The 21,268-nt window shown below is 44.7% G+C and overlaps 1 protein-coding gene across 3 annotated transcripts in view; it reads right to left on the bottom strand.

Annotated features, from left to right (window-relative positions):
• The window catches only part of tpk1 (thiamin pyrophosphokinase 1), a 313,195-nt gene that overhangs the window by 193,752 nt on the left and 98,175 nt on the right, over nucleotides 1–21,268 (bottom strand). For all 3 annotated transcript variants that reach the window (XM_068005694.1, XM_068005703.1, XM_068005710.1), the window contains one exon: nucleotides 15,244–15,313. In XM_068005694.1, coding sequence (XP_067861795.1) covers nucleotides 15,244–15,313 — 70 coding nt within the window. The remainder of the gene's footprint in view (nucleotides 1–15,243; nucleotides 15,314–21,268) is intronic.

The following is a 21,268-nucleotide window of genomic DNA, read 5'->3' as shown; positions in this document are numbered from 1 at the left end:
GGCCCTATTTGTTTTTCGCCCTTGCTTTCTCTGCCTTCCACTACTGCTACTTCCTTTTGCCTTTTGTTTCTAGCCTTGTTTCCCCCTCCTCTGTCTCCCTGCTCAGGTTCCCATCTCCCTGCCATTCCAGTTTAAACCTTCCCCAACAGCACGAGCAAACACCCCCGTGAGGACATCGGTCCCGGTCCTGCTCAGGTGTAACCCGTCCCACTTGTACAGGTCCCACCTTCCCCAGAACCGGTCCCAAAGTCCCAGGAATCGAAATCCCTCCCTCCTACACCATCCCTGCAGCCACACATTCATCTGATCTATTCTCCTGCTCCTATACTCACTAGCATGTGGCACTGGTAGTAATCCTGAGATCACCACCTTTGAGGTCCTGCTTTTTAATTTATCTCCTAATTCCTTAAATTCACCTTGCAGGACGTAATCCTTTTTTTTTAAACCTGTGTTGTTGGTACCGATATGGACCACGACTACTGGCTGTTCACCCTCCCCCTCCAGAATGCCCTGCAGCCGCTCCGTGACATCCTTGACCCTAGCACCAGGGAGGCAACATACCATCCTGGAATCACGTTTGCGGCCGCAGAAACGCCTATCTGTTCCCCTTACAATTGAATCCCCTATCAATATAGCCCTGCCGCTCTTATTCCTCCCCTCCTGTGCAGCAGAGCCACCCATGGTGCCACAAACTTGGCTCTTGCTGCTTTCCCCTGATAAGCCATCTCCCCCAACAGTATCCAAAGTGGTATATCTGTTTGAGAGGGAGATGGCCCCAGGGGACTCCTGCTCTACCTGCCTAGTCCTTTTACTCTGCTTGGCGGTCATCCATTTCCTTTTTGCCTGCATAATCGTTACTTGCAGTATGACCACCTCACTGAACGTGCTATCCACGATAATCTCAGCATCGTGGATACTCCACAGTGAATCCACCCGCAGCTCCAGCTCCAAAATGCGGTTAGCCAGTAGCTGCAGCTGGACACATTTCCTGCACACATGGTCGCCAGGGACACCGGTAGTGTCCATGACTTCCCACAAAGTGCAGGAGAAGCATATCACGGGTGCGAGCCCTGCTGCCATGACTTGCCTTAGATTTACACTGCGTTCATCTCTCGGACTCTCCTCCTGCTCTCGGGACTCTCCTTTTACACTGATGGAACGGATATGCGGTCAGAAGTTCATCTCAAGAGTCAAGTAGGATGACAAGGTTGTGAATGATCTGGTTCAGTCTCAGACAGTAGCCAGAGAGAGAGATGGAGTCAGTGGCTGGGGAACGGAGTTTGTTGCGGGGACTGAAGACAATGACTTCAGTCTTTCCAATATTTAGTTGGAGGAAATTTTCGTTCATCCAGCACTGGATGCTGGAGAAGCAGCGAGATAAATCAAAGGCAGTAGAGTGGTCAAGGGAGGAGGTGGTGAGGTCGAGTTGGGTATCATCAGCGTACACGTGGAACCTGACATGTTTTCAGATGATGTCGCCGAGGGGCAGTTGAGAAACAGGAGGGGACCAAGGATAGATCCTTGGGGAACTCCAGAGGTAACGGTGCAGGAACGGGAAGATAAGCCATTGCAGGCGATTCTCTGGCTACGACTGGATAGATAAGAATGGAACCAGCCGAGTGCAGTCCCATCCAGCTGGACGACGGAGGAGAGCGTTGGAGGAGGATGGTATGGTCAACCATGTCAAAGGCTACACAGGTTGAGAAGGATGATGTAAATAAAAGCCAATATGTCAGTAAAAATGCCTTTTACTTAATAATCCCAATTAAGGCACAAAGTAGTTTTGTTCCAAAGTATAATGGCTTTATTAAGAAGTAACAACAAGTTATTGAGAGGTTAACATACAAGAATTCACCACGAGATAGACCAATACAACCTGATATAATTAGGTCATTCAAAAAAGCCTCGGTTTGCACCCTGATGACCTTGATAGTTAAACATCCAGTCCTGCCTCGAGAATTCTAACCAGTTATCGGAAAGCACCTTTCTTATATATGTTTTAAAATACAAAGAGCTCTGTATGAGTTTCCCATCAATCATCCTCCCTGTGTTGTGGGACTGACACCTCCTTACCCTCCTTTCGCATCTCACGATATGTGTATGCCTTGGGATGGTGCAAAACTCCCCAGGTCAGAAATGGGGATGTTCGCTGATGATTGCACAGTGTTCAGTTCCATTTGCAACCCCTCAGATAGTGAAGCAGTCCGTGCCCACATGCAGCAAGACCTGGAGAACATCCAGGCTTGGGCTGATAAGTGGCAAGTAACATTCACGCCAGACAAGTGCCAGGCAATGACCATCTCCAACAAGAGAGAGTCTAACCACCTCCCCTTGACATTCAACGGCATTACAATCGCCGAATCCCCCAACATCAACATCCTGGAGGTCATCATTGGCCAGAAACTTAACTGGACCAGCCACATTAATACTGTGGCTCAAGAGCAGGTCAGAGGCTGGGTTTTCTGCGGTGAGTGACTCACCTCCTGACTCCCCAAAGCCTTTCCACCATCTATAAGGCACAGGTCAAGAGTGTGATGGAATACTCTCCACTTGCCTGGATGAGTGCAGCTCCAACAACACTCAAGAAGCTCGACACCATCCAGGACAAAGCAGCCCGCTTGATTGGCACCCCATCCACCATCCTAAACATTCACTCCCTTCACCACCGGCGCACCGTGGCTGCAGTGTGTACCATCCACAGGATGCACTGCAGCAACTCGTCAAGGCTTCTTCGGCACCACCTCCCAAACCCGCAACCTCTACCACCTAGAAGGACAAGGGCAGCAGGCACATGGGAACAACACCACCTGCACGTTCCTCTCCAAGTCACACACCTTTCTGACTTGGAAATATATCGCCGTTCCTTCATCGTCGCTGGGTCAAAATCCTGGAACTCCCTACCTAACAGCACTGTAGAAGAACCTTCACCACATGGACTGCAGCGGTTCAAGGCGGCGGCGGCTCACCACCACCTTCTCAAGGGCAATTAGGGATGGGCAATAAATGCTGGCCTTGTCAGCGACGCCCACATCCCATGAATGAATATAAAAAAAAAATCCAGGAAGGATGCCTTTCTTTCACACTGATGACCAGGGAAGGCACCAATGTTTGATTGCTTTGAGAAGGGTCTCTCTCAACCTTTATCTCGACACCAAGGTGATAATATCCTGTTTGACTTGTTTTACTGCCAAGAAAACAAGTCTTGAGGACATTGCCAGGTGCCATTATGTAAAGGGCCTTTCTTTTGATCAAGGCTACAGAAAACCTGTTGTGATCGAAAGCAGACAATCCTTTGTTCACAGCAAAATGCTGGACTACATACATTTGACTTAAAACCAATTTTATAATAATAAAGGACGTTGGATTAAAGCTTTACTTACAGATGAGGTGGGATAGTTTACCACGATCACAGTCACATAGGATGTCATTTGTGACTTTGGAGAAGGGCCATTTTAGTACTGTGGCAGGAGCGGAAACCTGATTGGAGGGATTCAAACATGGTGTTGCGGGAAGGATGGGCACGGATTTGGGAGGCGACAACATGTTCAAGCACTTTCGGTGATGTTCCCTCTTCAACAGCACAGACTGTTATTCTAGAATTCCCTCTCCACCTCTTTCTCCTCCTGTAAGATGTTCCTTAAAACCTAACTCTTTGACCAATCTTTTGGTCGCCTGTCCTAATATCTCCTTATGTGGCTCGGCGTCATATTTTGTTTGATAACGCTCCTGTATAGCACTGCGAGATTTTTTTTACTACGTTAAAGGTGCTATATAAATGCAAGTTGCTGTTAGAATCATAGAAAGGCTACAGCACGGAAGGAGGCCATTCGGCCCTTCGAGTCTGTGCCGGCTCTATGCAAGAGCAATCCACTTCGTTCCACTCCCCCGCCCTATCCCAGTAGCACTGCAAATTTTTTCCTTTCAATTATCAAGTTTGCTTTTGAGACCATTTTGGCAGCGCATTCCAGATCCTAACCACTCGCTGCATGAAAAAAATTTTCCTCATATCACCTTAAATCTATGTCCTCTGGTTCTTGACCCTTCCGCCTTGACCATTTTTATGTAGTATTGTGTTTTAAGTACTTATTTAGTAGCTTAGGGTAAATATACTGTAATAAATTTCATTGCTGCCTTAGTGCTTTTTTAAGCATTATCATGCTGAAACTGAAAATGTACAATTGGTCCAGGGAGACGAGAAGCTGCCAGCAGTCTAAGTGTTCTGATTCACTAAAGGCTATTGTTGTTGAATATGAAACTAAAAAAAAAATCAGATGAGGAACTTTTATTTTGTTTTATTGGTGCATCTAAAATTATTGATTTGCTGACAATAAGCAGTATTTTTCTCAGTTATTTTTCTCTTTAAAAAAATAGTAAACTATTTTAAAAAGAGGTTTCACTGTTAAAATATGTTGGTCAATCACATTACAACAGCTAAATGAAACTTTATACGCTATTTCATATTTAGCTCGTTTTATGGTTTTATTTCCCAGAAGGTACGAGCTCAGATGTTCAATTTATAGTTAAAAATGCTATCAAGTCAGATAATCATGTGAAAGGTGAGAATAACAGTGGGATGTATCATTTTTTCTGCATTGTGATTCAGTTTTCAAAGAAGCCTGTTATTAGGTACAACCTTCCTGGAACTAATTCACAGCAGCTGCTAATTTTCTATTAGTAATACTCAGTACCTTTCTCAAAGCAGTACATCACCAGTGTTCTCCAATTATAGTACAGCACTTGTCTAACAGCATAGCCACTCTGAAAATCTGGCCATTAATGGACCATTTTAAAAATAGGGGGAAATATATACTGTATATTTTAAAAAGATTGATGTTAAAAATTACAAAAGACAATCTCAACCTTGTTCCTAGTGAGGCACTGCTTCAGTGCACAAAACAGATGACAGTTTAAAACAATTTGATGTTATACCATACATGATGTCATTTTTGTTAATATTTTCATGTTTCACAGAGATTATGTCTAATTACTAGAACTGCTTTTCCTTTGAAAATTATTTTGAGAGAATGTTCACAATATAAGCATCCTGAACCCACATCCTATAACAGATTAAGGCAATGTTCACAGTATAAACACCCTGAACCCACATCCAATAATAGATTGAGGCAATGTTCACCAGATAAGCATTATGAACCCACATCCTATAATAGATTGAGGCAATGTTCACCATATAAGCATTATGAACCCATATTCTACAATAGATTAAGGTAATGTTCATAGTATAGTTATCCTGAACCCATATTTTACAATAGGTTAAGGCAATGTTCATAGTATAAATATTCTGAATCCACATCCTACGATAGATGATAGTAATGCTCAAACCATACATGTTCACGCAATAATGGAGTGATCAGCACTTGGGCAACCTGCAAATATACTGGAACACATTTGCAAAGAAATATAGAACTCTAAACTTTTCAACTTTATCTAACTTTTACATAATATAAAAATATTAGGAAGACCTGTGGAACATTATTTATATCCCACCCGTCACACGGACTATAGTTCACTCAGTTGTGTTGCTTGTACGTTTTCAGGTCATTGCTTTTGTGGGATAGAAATCACATTTATTTACCCAAATAGATATGGCCAATAACATCATATGAAGAATAGTTCTATCAGGTTTTTTAGGATACAGGAGTTAATCCATATATTTGAGATAATCTGACCAAAATTGCCTTCCCCATAAGCAGCTGAAAAAGAAATTCACACAGGTATGTCACTATCATGAACTATGCATGTGAACATTTATACCCATGCCAAATAGCCCCAGACTCATGCTTTAGCTGATACAATGATGCAAAAATCTTATGTTTACAGTCAACATCCATAAACATCTCGCCACGTTGGCACAATTTAAAGGTAGTCTGCTCAGCACAAGAAGAGACCACCATACCAAGACCAAGAACTTCATTGCTAAAGGCAGGTTTATTTTTAAATAAAATAACTCCAAACACAAAAATAATTGTTATACAAAGAGTACCACACGAGGCAATATTGAATGCAATTTTTATTCCACTCTGTACTATAGCTCATAACTTTGTCGTTCATGAGTTATGCGGCCTCCTTCATGCCTGAAAAAGCATTTAAATAATTTACATTTCAAGACTGTTTAAAATATAATGGATATTAATTAAAAATGCATTCTTCCATTCAAAATAAAGGGTACGTTAAAGGGCAATAATAATGTGAAATACATCTTTTGTATGTACAGTAGGGGTTCAATTGTTCTCAAAAAAGGAGGGTTGGCATGAACCTCTGCCATGGCTGACTTATAGAACAAAATTCTTTGTCCAGCAAATGCCAAGCCATTATTTTAAATCAAGTTATACTGGAAGATATACTGTATCTGTTATAGTTTTTTTTTGAGAACTTGGTGACTGAGACAGTCTTCTTGAAATCAATCCTTTATCTGTGATATGACCTTGTCCTCACAATTAATAAAGCAAATTGCTTTGGACGAGATATTCAGAGTGCTAGCAATTTTATCTCCCAATTATAACCATACAGAATATCTAAGTGTTAAGGATACTTTGAACAGTGTTAATGCTATTAGACACATTCCAGTACAGGTTTAACACAATACTAAATGCTTACTGCTACTGAACTGAAAACTCCCAATTTAGCCAATTTGTTGGGGATGACCTAATTAACTTGTGTTAGAAAAGCTATGCTAAGTGAGATTGTGTTCATGTTCCATTTTGAACTGAAGATTACATTTTGTGATTAAAAGACAGTGGCCTAGAAATTCTATGATCCTGCGTGCAGGCACAAAACAGGCGCCAAAGCGTCCAATATGGCAGGCAGTTGCGCGCACGCATTCTGAGCCGGAGGCACGCCGCCCGCCAAATTGGTATTGGCATCAAAAGGGCGTCCATATACAAATAAGCGGCCTAACACCTGGTTGATGCCTCCTTTACCAAATTTGTTTGCTTTGAAGCCGGCGTCCTTAAAGGTTCCGCCGCAGGCCACCACCAAAAAGGTAAGTTTTAAAAAAATACTGACCTGAACATGGAGCCAGGAGGTGTAGAGTGCTTCTCCTGGATTTATATTGAAACACTGGCTGCTGCCAGCCACCACTCGACACCCCCTCCCGATCCCTACCTCAACCCCCCTCGTGAACCCTACCTCAAAACCCTTCCCGATCGGCTGCCATGGATGTAAATGAACTGTAACTGATTTTGGATATTTGAAGAACTGTAACTTAGATTCTTTCAAAAAAATAAGTATTCTACTTCATAAAAGTAACTGAAGAATGCAAACCGCATGTTTTTAAGCCAATGCAGAAAACAACACTAACGGTAAAAACAAGCACTTATGTAGAACCAATTACATATAAAACATTCCAAGGAACGTCACAAAGTTGTTAGGATAAAAACAGGCATTGAACCAAAAGACGGGTGATCAAAGGCTTGGTCAAAGAAATTGGCTTTAAGGCAGGTCTTGAAGAAGAGGAGGCAGGTGAAGAGACCTAGGAATTTAGGAAGGGAATTCCAGAGAGAGGGACCTCGGTGACTGAAGGCACATCTGCCAATGGTGGAGTGAAGAGGAGGGGATGACGCTTAAGAGGAGTCAGAAAAACAAAATGTTCAGGGGTAGGCCATAAGGCTGGAGAAAATGGGTAGGGCAAGGCAATGAAGGGATTTAAAGATGAGGATAAGAATTTTAAATTTGAGATACAGGTGGCTAGGAGCCCATGCAGGGCAGCGAGGACTGGGGTAACAGGCGAACGGGTCTTGATGCAGGGTCTGATTCGAGCAACGAAGTTTTGCATGACCTGAGTTTATGGAAGGAGGAGGATGGGAGACCAGCAAGGATAACATTGGAGTCTTGGGGCTCGATTTTGGCGCCGGGTTTCCGGCGGGTTTCCAGCAGGGGGGCCCCGAAAATCCCGATATCCGGTCACGTGACCGGATCGCGACGAAATCCCGGCCACTTCCGGGTACCGCGCTGACGTGCGGGGCTGCGCGCGCAAGTCCCGCTGGTGGGAATCCTGCAGGCAATTAAAGCCAGCGGGGTTCCACTTGAGTGTACTTACCTTGCTTGTTGAGGTCAGTTAATGAGCTGAATCAGCTGTCAAAAGAGGAAGTGTGGGATTTTAGGTTCAAGGCAGTGAGTTTCACACACTGGGTGAAACAGTCTCTCTCCAACCAGGCGTGTTGCAGCCAGCAGCCTGTGGCAGGTGCCAAGGTGCGCTCCACGGGGGAGAGCCCTCACCCACGCAGGAGGCCACCGCGTCACATAGGGCAACCCCTGCCCCCCACCACCCCCCGCCAAGCCAGAGGACAGACCGACACGAAACCGCAGCCCCAGTCCAAGGAACCACCCACCTACCCTGCACAACCCCTCAGACCAACACCTGCCAGATGGGTGGTGCGTGGACACCCTCGGAAGACGAACAGCATGACCAGCCCCAGCAGCCTCGCAGTCCACGCCGTCCGCCGCAGAGACGTGGAGCCCCCCAACACGGTGTTGTTGCACGCCCACCTGCACAGCAGGAGGGAGGGCTACCGCAGAGAGAGACGCGTCGCAGAGGGCACTACACTTGCCACAGGGTCCACAGACCGAGGCGCAGCTCCCCGGACCTCTCCGAGCAGCAGTGCACAGGGAGGCGCAGATTCGCTCAACATGTAGTCGTGGAGATCTGCAGCCTCTTTCATGCCGAGCTGCTCCTGGCTGGCCCCAGCACCAACTGCTTACCTGTTGCTGTCAAAGTCACCACTGCCCTCCACACCTTCTCCTCCGCATCCTTCCAGGGTGCAGCCGGCTACACCGCCGATGTCTCTCAGTCGTCTGCGCGGACGAGCCCTGCAAATAGACCTGCACCTACTCTGCAGTAACACGATGGGTGGCATCAGTGGTGGGTCCTCATAGTGATACCCAGGAGTGGGCATTATTGGACACAGCGGACAGGATTCGCGGAGACGTGGCAGTGGTGGTGTCAATATAATGTGTGCTGTTTGTTGCTCTGAAATTCAATATAGGTAACACCCAGGACAAACCCTCAGACACCCTTGTGCACCCCCTTCATGCTCACGACACGTTTGCCTTACGCTGCCTACTGCACATATGTGATGCATGCCCTGTGGCTGCAGCACAGGTGGTGGCAGGTTGAGTGAGGCTGGCCGTGAGGGAGATGCACGAGAGGTTGAGTATGGGATGGAGCAATGAGATTGTATGAGGATTGGGTTGCGTGTTAGTGGCAGGATGAGTACTGGCGAGGTGAGTAGGTGGAGGTAAGATGAGGATGGGGTTTGAGTGGGTATGAAGGGTGATGTGACAGAGTAGTGTTGGCGGTGCCGAAGGAGATGTGGGGTGGGGGCAGTGTTGTGGCAGACGGAGTGTAGGGGAAAGACTTCGTGTTCTCACTGTGGCTGACCTACTGCAGTCATTGCAGCGCCTCCTGCACTGTATGCAGGTGGGCGATATGTTGGTGGCGCAGGTGACCCCCTCTGCCACCTCGAGCCAGGCCTTCTTGGTGGCAGAGGCAGGCCGCTTCCTCCCGACCGCCGGGTGGAAGATCTGTGTCCTCCCCCTCCTCCTCACCCCATCTGATGATACCTGGGGTGAGGCATCATTAAACTGGGAGCAGCCTTCCCCCTGGGCTGCTCCATGCTGCAATTTGTTCCATTGGTTGCAGCATCTGTCAGTGGAGGACTGCCCCTTTAACTAGAGAGCCTCCAGCTGACAGATCGTACTGCGCATGCGCAGCCCGCCCGACGCGCAGGCCAGCGCCGCGGACCCCGGAGGATCGGGTAATTGATTCCTATTAGTGTGTTGCCTGCTACGATCGCGCGGGCAACCCACTAATTTCTCCGAGCGTGTTGACCACGCTCCCGAAACCCAACCCGCCGGAAACCCGCAGGCCTGCTAAAATCAGGCCCTAGAAGTCTGAGGTAACAAAGGCATGAGTAAGGGCTTCAGCAGCAAATGGCTGAAGTAGGGGTGAAGGCAAGCGATGTTATAGACTTTGTGATGGAGATGATGAGAGCTTGGGGTGAAACAGCGTGCTGAGGTTGTCATCAGTCAAGTTAAGTCTGAGTATGGTTGGGGAGATAGATGAAGTCAGTAGCAAGAGAGCGTAGTTGGTAGTGGGGAACCAAAATGTCAGTCTTCCCAATGTTTGGCTGGAGGAAGTTATGACTTATCCAAGAATGGATGTCAGACAAGCAGTCTGACAGCACAGGGACAGTGGAGGGATTGACAGAGATGGTGTTATGCTAACTGGTGTCTGCAGATGATTTGAATCCCTCCAATCACATGACTATCCCTCTCACAGCACAAAAATCACAAGCCAAATTCTCTGTGACCATGACCGTGGTGTATTATCGCTCTTCTTCCCCCCCCCTTTTCCATGACCTCTCTGCAGCCTTTGACATGTTTGGCCACACCATCATCCGCCAACATCTCTCCTCCATTTTTCAGCTCAGTGGGATTGCCCTCGCTTGGCTCCACTCTTACCTATCTAAACAAAGTGACAGCATCTCCAGCAATGACTTCTCTTCCTGCACCCACACCATTGCCTCTGGAGTCCCCCATGGATCTATCCTTGGCCTCCTTCTCTTCGTCATCTACATGCTGCCCCTTGGCAATATCATCCGAAGACATGGGGCCAGGTTCACATGTATGCTGACAACACCCAGATCTCCCTCTCCACTATCTCTCTCCACTCATCCACTGCCTGTGTTGTCAGACTGCCTGTCCAATACCCAGTCCTGGATGAGCTGCAATTTCTTTGAGTTAAACACAGAAAAGAATAAAGCCATCGTTATCAACCCCCACCACAAACTCTGTACCCTTGCCACTGATTCCATCCCCCTTCCAAACACCGACTCAGTTTGAACCAGACTGTTCATCACCTGAGCATCCTAGTTGACCCTAAGCTGAGCTTTGAACCCCACATCCTCTCCAATGTAAAGACCGCCTACTTCCACCTCCGTAACATCGCCCATCTTTATATTTTTTATGTTTAAGAGATGACACGAGTTGTAAATTTAGAGGAAAAAGGGCATGGCTTACTGAGGTAAAGTTTGAAACCGCTGCAAACAAGGAGTTGCTGGGTACTGAGGCATCAGGGAGAGGGAAGGAGGATATTTTGGGGATGAACCTGGGTTGGTCCCTGGGGGGCACTGTAATGATTTATTTTGCAATCCACATTTTTTTTTGAAAAGTAAACCACATGTTTTCCTCTATATAAATTCTCCTATCCATATCCACGGTCATCTCCGCAAGCTCACTATCTTCTGCAGTCAATTGACAAGGCCATCTCCAGCCACTTCCTCATATCCTCACTACCCACTTCCCTGACACTCCTTCAGCCTCATCTCCTTCATCATCCAACCTTGAAATAAACCCTTGCATGCTCCCCTCAACTTTCTTACAACGTCACCTACCAACTCCCTACAAAAACTAAACTTAAGCACCTTTAATGTAAGCAAAAGAAGGAAAGATTAGGAGACGTGACCAAGAACTTAAAGAGGTGGGTTTTAAGGAGCATCTTAAAGGAGGAGAGGGAGATAGAGGGGCTTATGGGACTACACAGCTCAAAGCAGAGTCACAAATGATTGGGTGAAGGACGGAAGGATGCTCAAGAGGCTGGAAAGGTAGCGAGAGGCAAGGCCATGGAGGGATTTAAACAGTATGTAATTAGTTTATAGCAAACAGTGAACTACAATTAGCAGTAAATTGCAAGCAATTGGAAGTATTCTGCATCTGAATTCTCCATGTCATTTGCATCTAATAACGTAGCTGTCAGCCAAATACGCAAGAACATATTTACATTTCTTCTGGTAGCCGAAGTGGAAATTAGCCCTCAGTTAGAAATTGTTCTAGAGGTCAGACAAGAGCTGGTCAAAGGCAATTTTGACTTCTTTTTCTCCCTAAATTTCATCACGTTCTGCAATAATGCTGCTGCTAATCACAAAGCAGAGATTAGGAATTCATGCTCTTAACATTTTTGTTTCCTGATAACAGTACAATCTGTACAGGTAGTATATGGCTGTTGATGAGTTTTTGTTTACTGTGGTTTATGAGGCGGTTGCTAATTGAATGTTTGTGTCAGTCATCATTGTCGTAACAACAGCTGATAATATGTTCAAGTCAATTGTTTTATTTTTGTAGCAAATCACTGACTTTGTTTTATCAAATCAACTCCAAAGCAGAATAGAAAGCCTTTTTGTATTGCAAATTGTGGGCATAGTGAGGTGCAACGAGGTCTATGAGGCTTTCCTTTAATTTAAATGCTTTCAGTTTAATTAGTCCGCTGTCTCACGGGTTTGCTTCACGTCTCAGTTGTGCACTGTAAATATTCTGTATCTGTCATATCAGATTTTAATTACATATTCACATTGTTCCACATTACTTTTCATTCTAAGTACACTGTTATTTCTTAATGACATTGAATTTATGAGGTTGTGGGCTTTGTAGTCCAAGTTGGTTAGAATTATGAAGTAATTCCATTAAATTGCCATCTAATCCATCTTGCACTATTGTTCTGGCTCCTTTTATTTCTTGTTTCAGTTTTGTTTTTTTCTGTTTTTCTTTCAACAACTGTCAATGTTGCAACATTTTGCAGTTATTAAAGAATGATTGGTAGGCTTTTATTTGTCTATACTTTGAAATATTGATTGCAGGATCTGCAAGTAGTCATTCCCTTTCTTTTTCTTCACATCAATAACTGATTTGCCCAATGAAACATTTAATTCAGATGGAGCAATGTGCTCAGGCTGTCTTTTCCATCTATGATAGAATACTTCAGAAAAATGGATATGTCCTGTGAGTTTGTTTTTAAAAGGAGAGCTTTTGGTTATTGAATTTTATAAGTATTCATCCATTTCTTCATCTGTGATAAGTTGTGTTTTCTGAAACATCTGGCAGCTAAAATAGAATTTTCCAAGTCTGTAATGCTCGTAAATTGTAAATAAAGTGTCAGCTTCCAAGAAGACAGAAAAATCAGAACGTATTAGGGAAGTCTGCATATCAGCAGTCACAACTTTCCTCTATCTGGGTGCCAACACTGAATGTTGCCAATTGGTCTCTTGCTGGAAATATCAATCTCCCTCTGAAGATTTAGCCTCACAACCTGTCTGCAGCCTTTGACATGGTTGACCATCCTCCTCCAACGCCCAGCTGGGTGGGACTGCCCTCGCCTGGTTCCATTTTTATCTATCCAGTCATAGCCAGAGAATCACCTGCAATGGTTTCTCTGGAGTCCCCCAAGGATCTATCCTTGGCCTCCTCCTATTTCTCATCTACATGCTGCCCCTTGGCGACATCATCCTAAAACGCAATGTCAGATTCCACGTGTGTTGACGACACCCATCTCTACCTCACCACCACCTCTCTCGACCCCTCCACTGCCTCTGATTTGTCATGCTGCTTGTCCGATAAGCACAAATTACCTCCAACTAAATATTGGGAAAATTGAAGCCATTGTCTTTGGTTCCCGCCACAAACTCCGATCCCAAGCCACCAACTCCATCCCTCTCCCTGGCCACTGTTTGAGATGAGCTTCCGATCACACATCCACTCCGTCACTAATACTGTCTACTTCCACCTCCATAATATTGCCCGTCTCTGCTCCTGCCTTGGCGCATCTGCTGCTGAAACCCTCATGCAGGCAATTGTCACCTCTAGACTTGATTATTCCAATGCTCTCCTGACCGGCCTCCCATCTTTCACCCTCCATAAACTCGAGCTCATCCAAAACTCTGCTGTCCGTATCCTAACCCGCACCAAGTCCCGTTCACCCATCACCCCTACGCTCGCTGACCTTCACTGGTTCCCAGTCCGGGAACGCCTCGATTTTAAAATTCTCATCCTGTTTTCAAATCCCTCCATGGCCTCGCCCCTCCCTATCTCTGTAACCTCCTCCAGCCTTGCAACCCTCCGAGATCTCTGCGCTCCACCAATTCTCGCCTCTTGCGCATCCCCGATTTTAATCGCACCACCATTGGCGATCGTGCCTTCAGGGCCTAAGCTCTAGAATTCCCTCCCTAAACCTCTCTGCCTCTCTCCCCTTTAAGAAGCTCCTTAAAATCTACCTCTTTGACAAAGCCTTTGCTCACCTGTCCTTATATGGCTCGATGTCAAATTTTGTTTGATAACATTCATGTGAAGTGCCTTGGGACATTTAGCAATGTTAAAAGGCACTATATAAATGCAAGTTGTTGTTGTGCCGTTTGCACATAAGTAGCAGCGAGCACCATTAGCCTCACCGTTATTCTGACGGCAAATTCTGGCCCAACACTCGCTAGAATAACTCTTCCAGTTACAATCTAGTACTTCCATAGATGAGCCTGTAGTTTTAGGGAATACTTATTCTTCAGAACTTTCATTTCTATTTTTCACAAAATTTGAGTTACTCCACAGCATTCAGGCAATACAAAAAAAAATTTAAATCGTGTTGTCCCTTTCGAATTTTTGATTCAATGTAACTATGGACGTAGCAGATGAAAAAATAAAAAGGAAAAGCTTTAAACCTGAAATAAAAACAGAAAATGCTGTAAATACATAGATCAGTCAGCACCTGACGTATCAAGATGTGGCATCACAACCTGTCTTCTTTTTAACAGATGTCCGACCCACTGTGTATTTCCAGCATTTTCTGACTTAGCAGATGGAATTTGCAAAACTAACTTTTTTCAACCTTGTTTTGCACTTTTTAAATTAAAAATTCCCCTAATTATGAATTGAAAGTCAAAGATAGCTTTTTGTTTCATTCTATTATACTTCTTTTGTGTTCAGTTCTTAACATATTAGACACATCTTCCAGACTCCCATTTCTTCCTCCTCCCCCAACATTTGGCACATACTTATTCTATATATTCACAGCTAAAGGGAAAGTTATTCTATTGTGAAGAAAAAAAAGTTGAAGTGATAATGAAGAAACAGAATTGCAGACACAAAATTTAAATTTCTTCAAGGCAGAGTGCTCAAATGCTTCTTAAAGCTGTGGAAACACAAATATTCATCAAGCTGTCATCTTTACCCATGACATCAGAGAGTTTCTAACACTGAATTATGAAGAAAGTGACAGGGGGTAAAACACCCTGCCTCATCCTCAAATTTCTAACTGATGTGTGTCTTTTTTACACGTAATGACTAAGACAGATGTACTTTTACACAGAAATTTATCTTTCCCTTGGAAAGATCGGACAATTCACCATTAAACACAATACCACAGCAGATAGTTAAAACAAGTAATAGAGCAATTAATAGCTTTACCTTTCCTGCATTCCATCTGTGCACTCGTAGAGTCGGTTTGCTCCGCCATCAGCACATGCACGAACAACAGCTTCAAAAACAGACAAAAAGGAAAAAACAAAAAGGTGAACGTGAGCAAGTTTACTTCCCACCTTTAGAAACAGAATAACTTCTGCAAGATGCCAGCAAATATCAGGTGGTCAGTATTTTTTCATCTATTCAATCGAACATGAAACTTGATAAATCATGATGTGGAGATGCCGGTGATGGACTGGGGTTGACAACTGTAAACAATTTTACAACACCAAGTTATAGTCCAACAATTTTATTTGAAATTCACAAGCTTTCGGAGGCTTCCTCCTTCCTCAGGTGAATGTTGTGGAAATGAAATCCTCGAACCCTTCGCATTTATAAATCACAGAACAATGCCTGGTGATTGCAGATAGTCCTTCCAAATGCCCGTTGCCACGGCAATCACAGCGTGCACCCAGAGAAGTGTTACCTAAAAGGCCACCGAATATACAAACCACCAAAAAAAAATAGAAAAGACAGCAAATGACCCGTTATATTAAAAACAGATAACATATGTTCGCTGGTGGGGTTACGTGTAGCGTGACATGAACCCAAGATCCCGGTTGAGGCCGTCCTCATGGGTGCGGAACTTGGCTATCAATTTCTGCTCGACGATTTTGCGTTGTCGTGTGTCTCGAAGGCCGCCTTGGAGTATGCTTACCCGAAGGTCGGTGGCTGAATGTCCTTGACTGCTAAAGTGTTCCCCGACTGGGAGGGAACCCTCCTGTCTGGCGATTGTTGCGCGGTGTCCGTTCATCCGTTGTCGCAGTGTCTGCATGGTCTCGCCAACGTACCATGCTCCGGGGCATCCTTTCCTGCAACGTATGAGGTAGACAACGTTGGCCGAGTCACAGGAGTATGAACCATGCACCTGGTGGGTGGTGTCCTCTTGTGTGATGGTGGTATCTGTGTCGATGATCTGGCATGTCTTGCAGAGGTTACCGTGGCAGGGTTGTGTGGTGTTGTGGACGCTGTTCTCCTGAAAGCTGGGTAATTTGCTGCGAACGATGGTCTGTTTGAGGTTGGGTGGCTGTTTAAAGGCGAGTAGTGGAGGTGTGAGGATGGCCATAGCGAGGTGTTCGTCGTCATTGATGACATGTTGAAGGCTGCGGAGAACATGGCGTAGTTTCTCCGCTCCGGGGAAGTACTGGACGACGAAGGGTACTCTGTTGGTTGCGTCCTGTGTTAGTCTTCTGAGGAGGTCTATGCGATTTTTCGCTGTGGCCCGTCGGAACTGTCGATCGATGAGTCGAGCGTCATATCCCATTCTTACTAAGGCATCTTTCAGCGTCTGTAGTTGTCCATCGCGTTCCTCCTCGTCTGAGCAGACCCTGTGTATTCGCAGGGCCTGTCCATAGGGGATGGCCTCTGACGTGGTTAGGGTGGAAGCTGGAAAAGTGGAGCATCGTGAGGTTGTCTGTGGGCTTGCGGTAGAGTGAGGTGCTGAGGTGCCCGTCTTTGATGGAGATTCGTGTGTCCAAGAAAGAAACTGATTCTGAGGAGTAGTCTATGGTGAGCTTGATGGTGGGATGGAACTTGTTGATGTTATCAGAACCCCCAGCTTCTGTCGCGACACTACAGACTTCCTACAAAAACACAGTACCCACGGACCAGTTGAACCAGGAACACTTCTCACCACGATGGACGTCTCGGCACTCTACACCAGTATCCCCCACGATGACGGCATCGCTGCGACAGCATCAATATTCAACACCAACAACAGCCAATCTCCAGACGCCATCCTACAACTCATCCGCTTCATCCTGGATCACAATGTCTTCACCTTCGATAACCAGTTCTTTACCCAAACACACGGAACAGCCATGGGGACCAAATTCGCACCCCAATACGCCAACATTTTCATGCACAAGTTCGAGCAGGACTTCTTCACTGCACAGGACCTCCAACCAACACTATACACCAGATACATCGACGACATTTTCTTTCTATGGACCCACGGCGAGGAATCACTGAAGAGACTACACGATAACATCAACAAGTTCCATCCCACCATCAAGCTCACCATGGACTACTCCTCAGAATCAGTTTCTTTCTTGGACACACGAATCTCCATCAAAGACGAGCACCTCAGCACCTCACTCTACCGCAAGCCCACGGACAACCTCACGATGCTCCACTTTTCCAGCTTCCACCCTAACCACGTCAAAGAGGCCATCCCCTATGGACAGGCTCTGCGAATACACAGGGTCTGCTCAGACGAGGAGGAACGCGATGGACACCTACAGACGCTGAAAGATGCCCTAGTAAGAACGGGATATGACGCTCGACTCATTGATCGACAGTTCCGACGGGCCACAGCGAAAAATCGCATAGACCTCCTCAGAAAACTAACACGGGACGCAACCAACAGAGTACCCTTCGTCGTCCAGTACTTCCCCGGAGCGGAGAAACTACGCCACGTTCTCTGCAGCCTTCAACATGTCATCAATGACGACGAACACCTCGCTATGGCCATCCCCACACCTCCACTACTCGCCTTTAAACAGCCACCCAACCTCAAACAGACCATTGTTCGCAGCAAATTACCCAGCTTTCAGGAGAACAGCGTCCATGACACCACACAACCCTGCCACGGTAACCTCTGCAAGACATGCCAGATCATCGACACAGATACCACCATCACACGAGAGGACACCACCCACCAGGTGCATGGTTCATACTCCTGTGACTCGGCCAACGTTGTCTACCTCATACGTTGCAGGAAAGGATGCCGCAAAGCATGGTACATTGGCGAGACCATGCAGACGCTGCGACAACGGATGAACGGACACCGCGCAACAATCGCCAGACAGGAGGGTTCCCTCCCAGTCGGGGAACACTTCAGCAGTCAAGGACATTCAGCCACCGACCTTCGGGTAAGCATACTCCAAGGCGGCCTTCGAGACACATGACAACGCAAAATCGTCGAGCAGAAATTGATAGCCAAGTTCCGCGCCCATGAGGACAGCCTCAACCGGGATCTTGGGTTCATGTCACGCGACATGTAACCCCACCAGCGAACATATGTTATCTGTTTTTAATATAACGGGTCATTTGCTGTCTTTTCTATTTTTTTTTTGGTGGTTTGTATATTCGGTGGCCTTTTAGGTTACACCTCTCTGTCTGCACACTGTGATTGCCGTGGCAACGGGCAGTTGGAAAGACTATCTGTAATCACCAGGCATTGTTCTGTGATTTATAAATGCGAAGGGTTCGAGGATTTCATTTCCACAACATTCACCTGAGGAAGGAGGAAGCCTCCGAAAGCTTGTGAATTTCAAATAAAATTGTTGGACTATAACTTGGTGTTGTAAAATTGTTTACAATTGATAAATCATGGCTATGATGGTTCAAAAAGGATCTGACTACAACAACAATAATTTGCATTTATAAAGCGCCTTTAACATAGTCTTCAAATTAAACACCATGGTTGACTGAATGTCTAAAGGTATAAACAGTGAAAATTTCGATAATGGTAAATCAAAACACAATTGTGGTCAGATTTAATGATAAAAGTTTACAAGGCGTTGCTTCCTTCCTGAGTGTCTCACAAATAACTAGTAATTTATGAGAGTAACCAATCACGGTAGCAGATACCTTCCCTCAAATGACAATATACATAACTTGTGGTCTCGTCATTAATAAAGAGAATATACAAAATGCCTCCTCTAATACTCCAAGCAGAATATCACAATTTTCATTGTGTTCTTAAGCTTTGCGTTAAACTTTCTAAGCTACATTTCCTTGCATTGGCATGAAGCTTATGAGTTTACATAATTTCAAACAGAAACTTTGGTTCTGCCTTGAAGAATCAATTTTTAGGTTTTGATCCAAGTTTAGCTCAAGTGTACTCCAGCAACTCAGTCCAAAGCTCTAGAACTGGGAAAGAAAACTGACATTACTTACACTACACTCAGTATAAAAGCTGACACAGATATACAAAATAACACAGAAGTTGTAAGCCAGTTATGTGGATGATAATATTTAATTTGTTCACTTAATACATCAGACATGCTTAGCAAATGAAAATCAGAAACAACACATTTAGCTTTCCCTGGATATTGGCCCCCCCTACAACGGTAGACATAATTTTGTTCTTCATGTATCTATACTCACTTTTCCTGCCTTCCTTGGAGATGCATTTTATTCGCAGGCTGGGGCATCTCGAACAGATCAAGGCCTCTTTCTTTGCTATCCTCATTTTTCCCTCTCAGACTGCTGCCATTTTCACTCAGCTCTTCTCTTCCCAGCTTACATTTTGTTATGGGCTAAAGTCCCATGCAGCATTTTGTTGATGGGGGAAAGCAGTTCTTTCCCTCAAATGATGAGTTCCTACTCTTAGTCGCTTAATGTGATTTCATTATTTTTTCTTCCTCCAATATCTCCTCCAACTCCCCTGACCCCGTTTCTCCTCCAGGTGAGAGTTCCTGTTGAGATACAGTCCCCTGAGCATAAGCAGCCCTCAATACTCGACACAAGCAGCTTATCTTGAACAGCCAACACTTGCAATTCACTTCTGATTCCCACAACTTGTATGAGTTGTTTTTAATGCTCACTTTCTACACGCTAGATTTCCTGTTTGAAATGAAAGCATTAAAAAAAAACTTCCACAAATCACAGGACTTGCAAAAGAATAAATGCTTGAAACTTTGTATTTTCAAACAAAAAATGTTTTGTTCCCGCTCTTTTTCACATGCTGGATATTTTAAATGAATTATACTGAAATAAAATACATTTTTGGATCCTGAAACTTTAATAACTGCAAGCGTTATTTTTCATGCTTAAACATAACCAAAAGATGTAAGTATCTCCACCATCCACTCAAACTTGATTTATGATTATCATACTCATTGAGATGATTGATGATTCTGATGGCATGTAGAAATAACGGAAGTTTCGGCACAGAAGGAGGTCATTCGGCCCATCATGTCTGTGCTGGCCAAAAAAGAGCTATCCAGCTTAATCCCATTTTCCAGCACTTGGTCCATAGCCCTGTAGGTTACAGTACTTCAAGTGCTCATCCAAGTACTTTTTAAATGAGTTGAGGGCTTCTGCCTCTGCCACTCTTTCAGGCAGTGAGTTCCAAACCCCCACCACCCTCTGGGTGAAAAATTTCTCCTCAGCTCCCCTTGTAAGATGGAGCAATGCTTAAACAATGCACCTTAACCCATTAACTCAGCACAGGTGCAAGCAAGAGTGTTGGTACACTGTACATTCATCTATTGTGAGGTAGACTGAGTCTACTTAAATTCTATCATTTGTGGTCTTCTAGACAAATGATAAAAAATAAATCCCCTTTACGTGTCAAATATGGGTGTTCGAATAGAAATTAGTTTGTACTTGGTTGAACTGTAGCCCGCAGTCGAATATCCTGACAAGGCTCAGACATGAATAATGACCACTTGGATTGAAGTATCAGAGGGCAACCAGCACCCATGGAACTGTGCCCAGCAAGTAATCAATATCTTCAGGGCAGAAGGCAGCGAAGTAAAATTGTTGGAGAAAATTGTCAAAGGGAAAGGAAAAACATGGTAAAAGGGCAGATAATGCAGATATAGATGCAGGCTACTTAAACTGTGGCCACAGAACTAGAAAATACAAGTATAGAATTAATAAGCCTCTGTGAGACGATAGATTAGAACAAATTTGTTTTCCAATTAAGTGGTTTATATCTGGAATAAAAATCCAACAAAGCAGCTAATGTGTTGATTAACTCCTTTAAAAGCAGGAGAAATAGCTGGTTAAGAATGGGATTTAAATTTATGCAGTGAAGCATAAACAGAGATCATCAAATACTTCTTGGAACACCTTGCAGCTGGGAACTTTAAAATGCCATTTGCTCAAAGTTGAATACCACAGATACAACGTTAAACTGAAATCCTGAACTTTTCCTTGCTTACCTTAGTAATGCAAGTAAATATTTGAGAGAGCTTTACCTTCTTGAAGGTTTTGCCTATGGATTGTTACCTCCCCT

This window comes from Heptranchias perlo, chromosome 2 (genome assembly GCF_035084215.1).
Source record: "Heptranchias perlo isolate sHepPer1 chromosome 2, sHepPer1.hap1, whole genome shotgun sequence".
NCBI lineage: Eukaryota > Metazoa > Chordata > Chondrichthyes > Hexanchiformes > Hexanchidae > Heptranchias > Heptranchias perlo.
The sequence above is the reverse complement of the archived record's forward strand: the minus strand, read 5'-3'. Positions and strand labels throughout refer to the sequence as shown.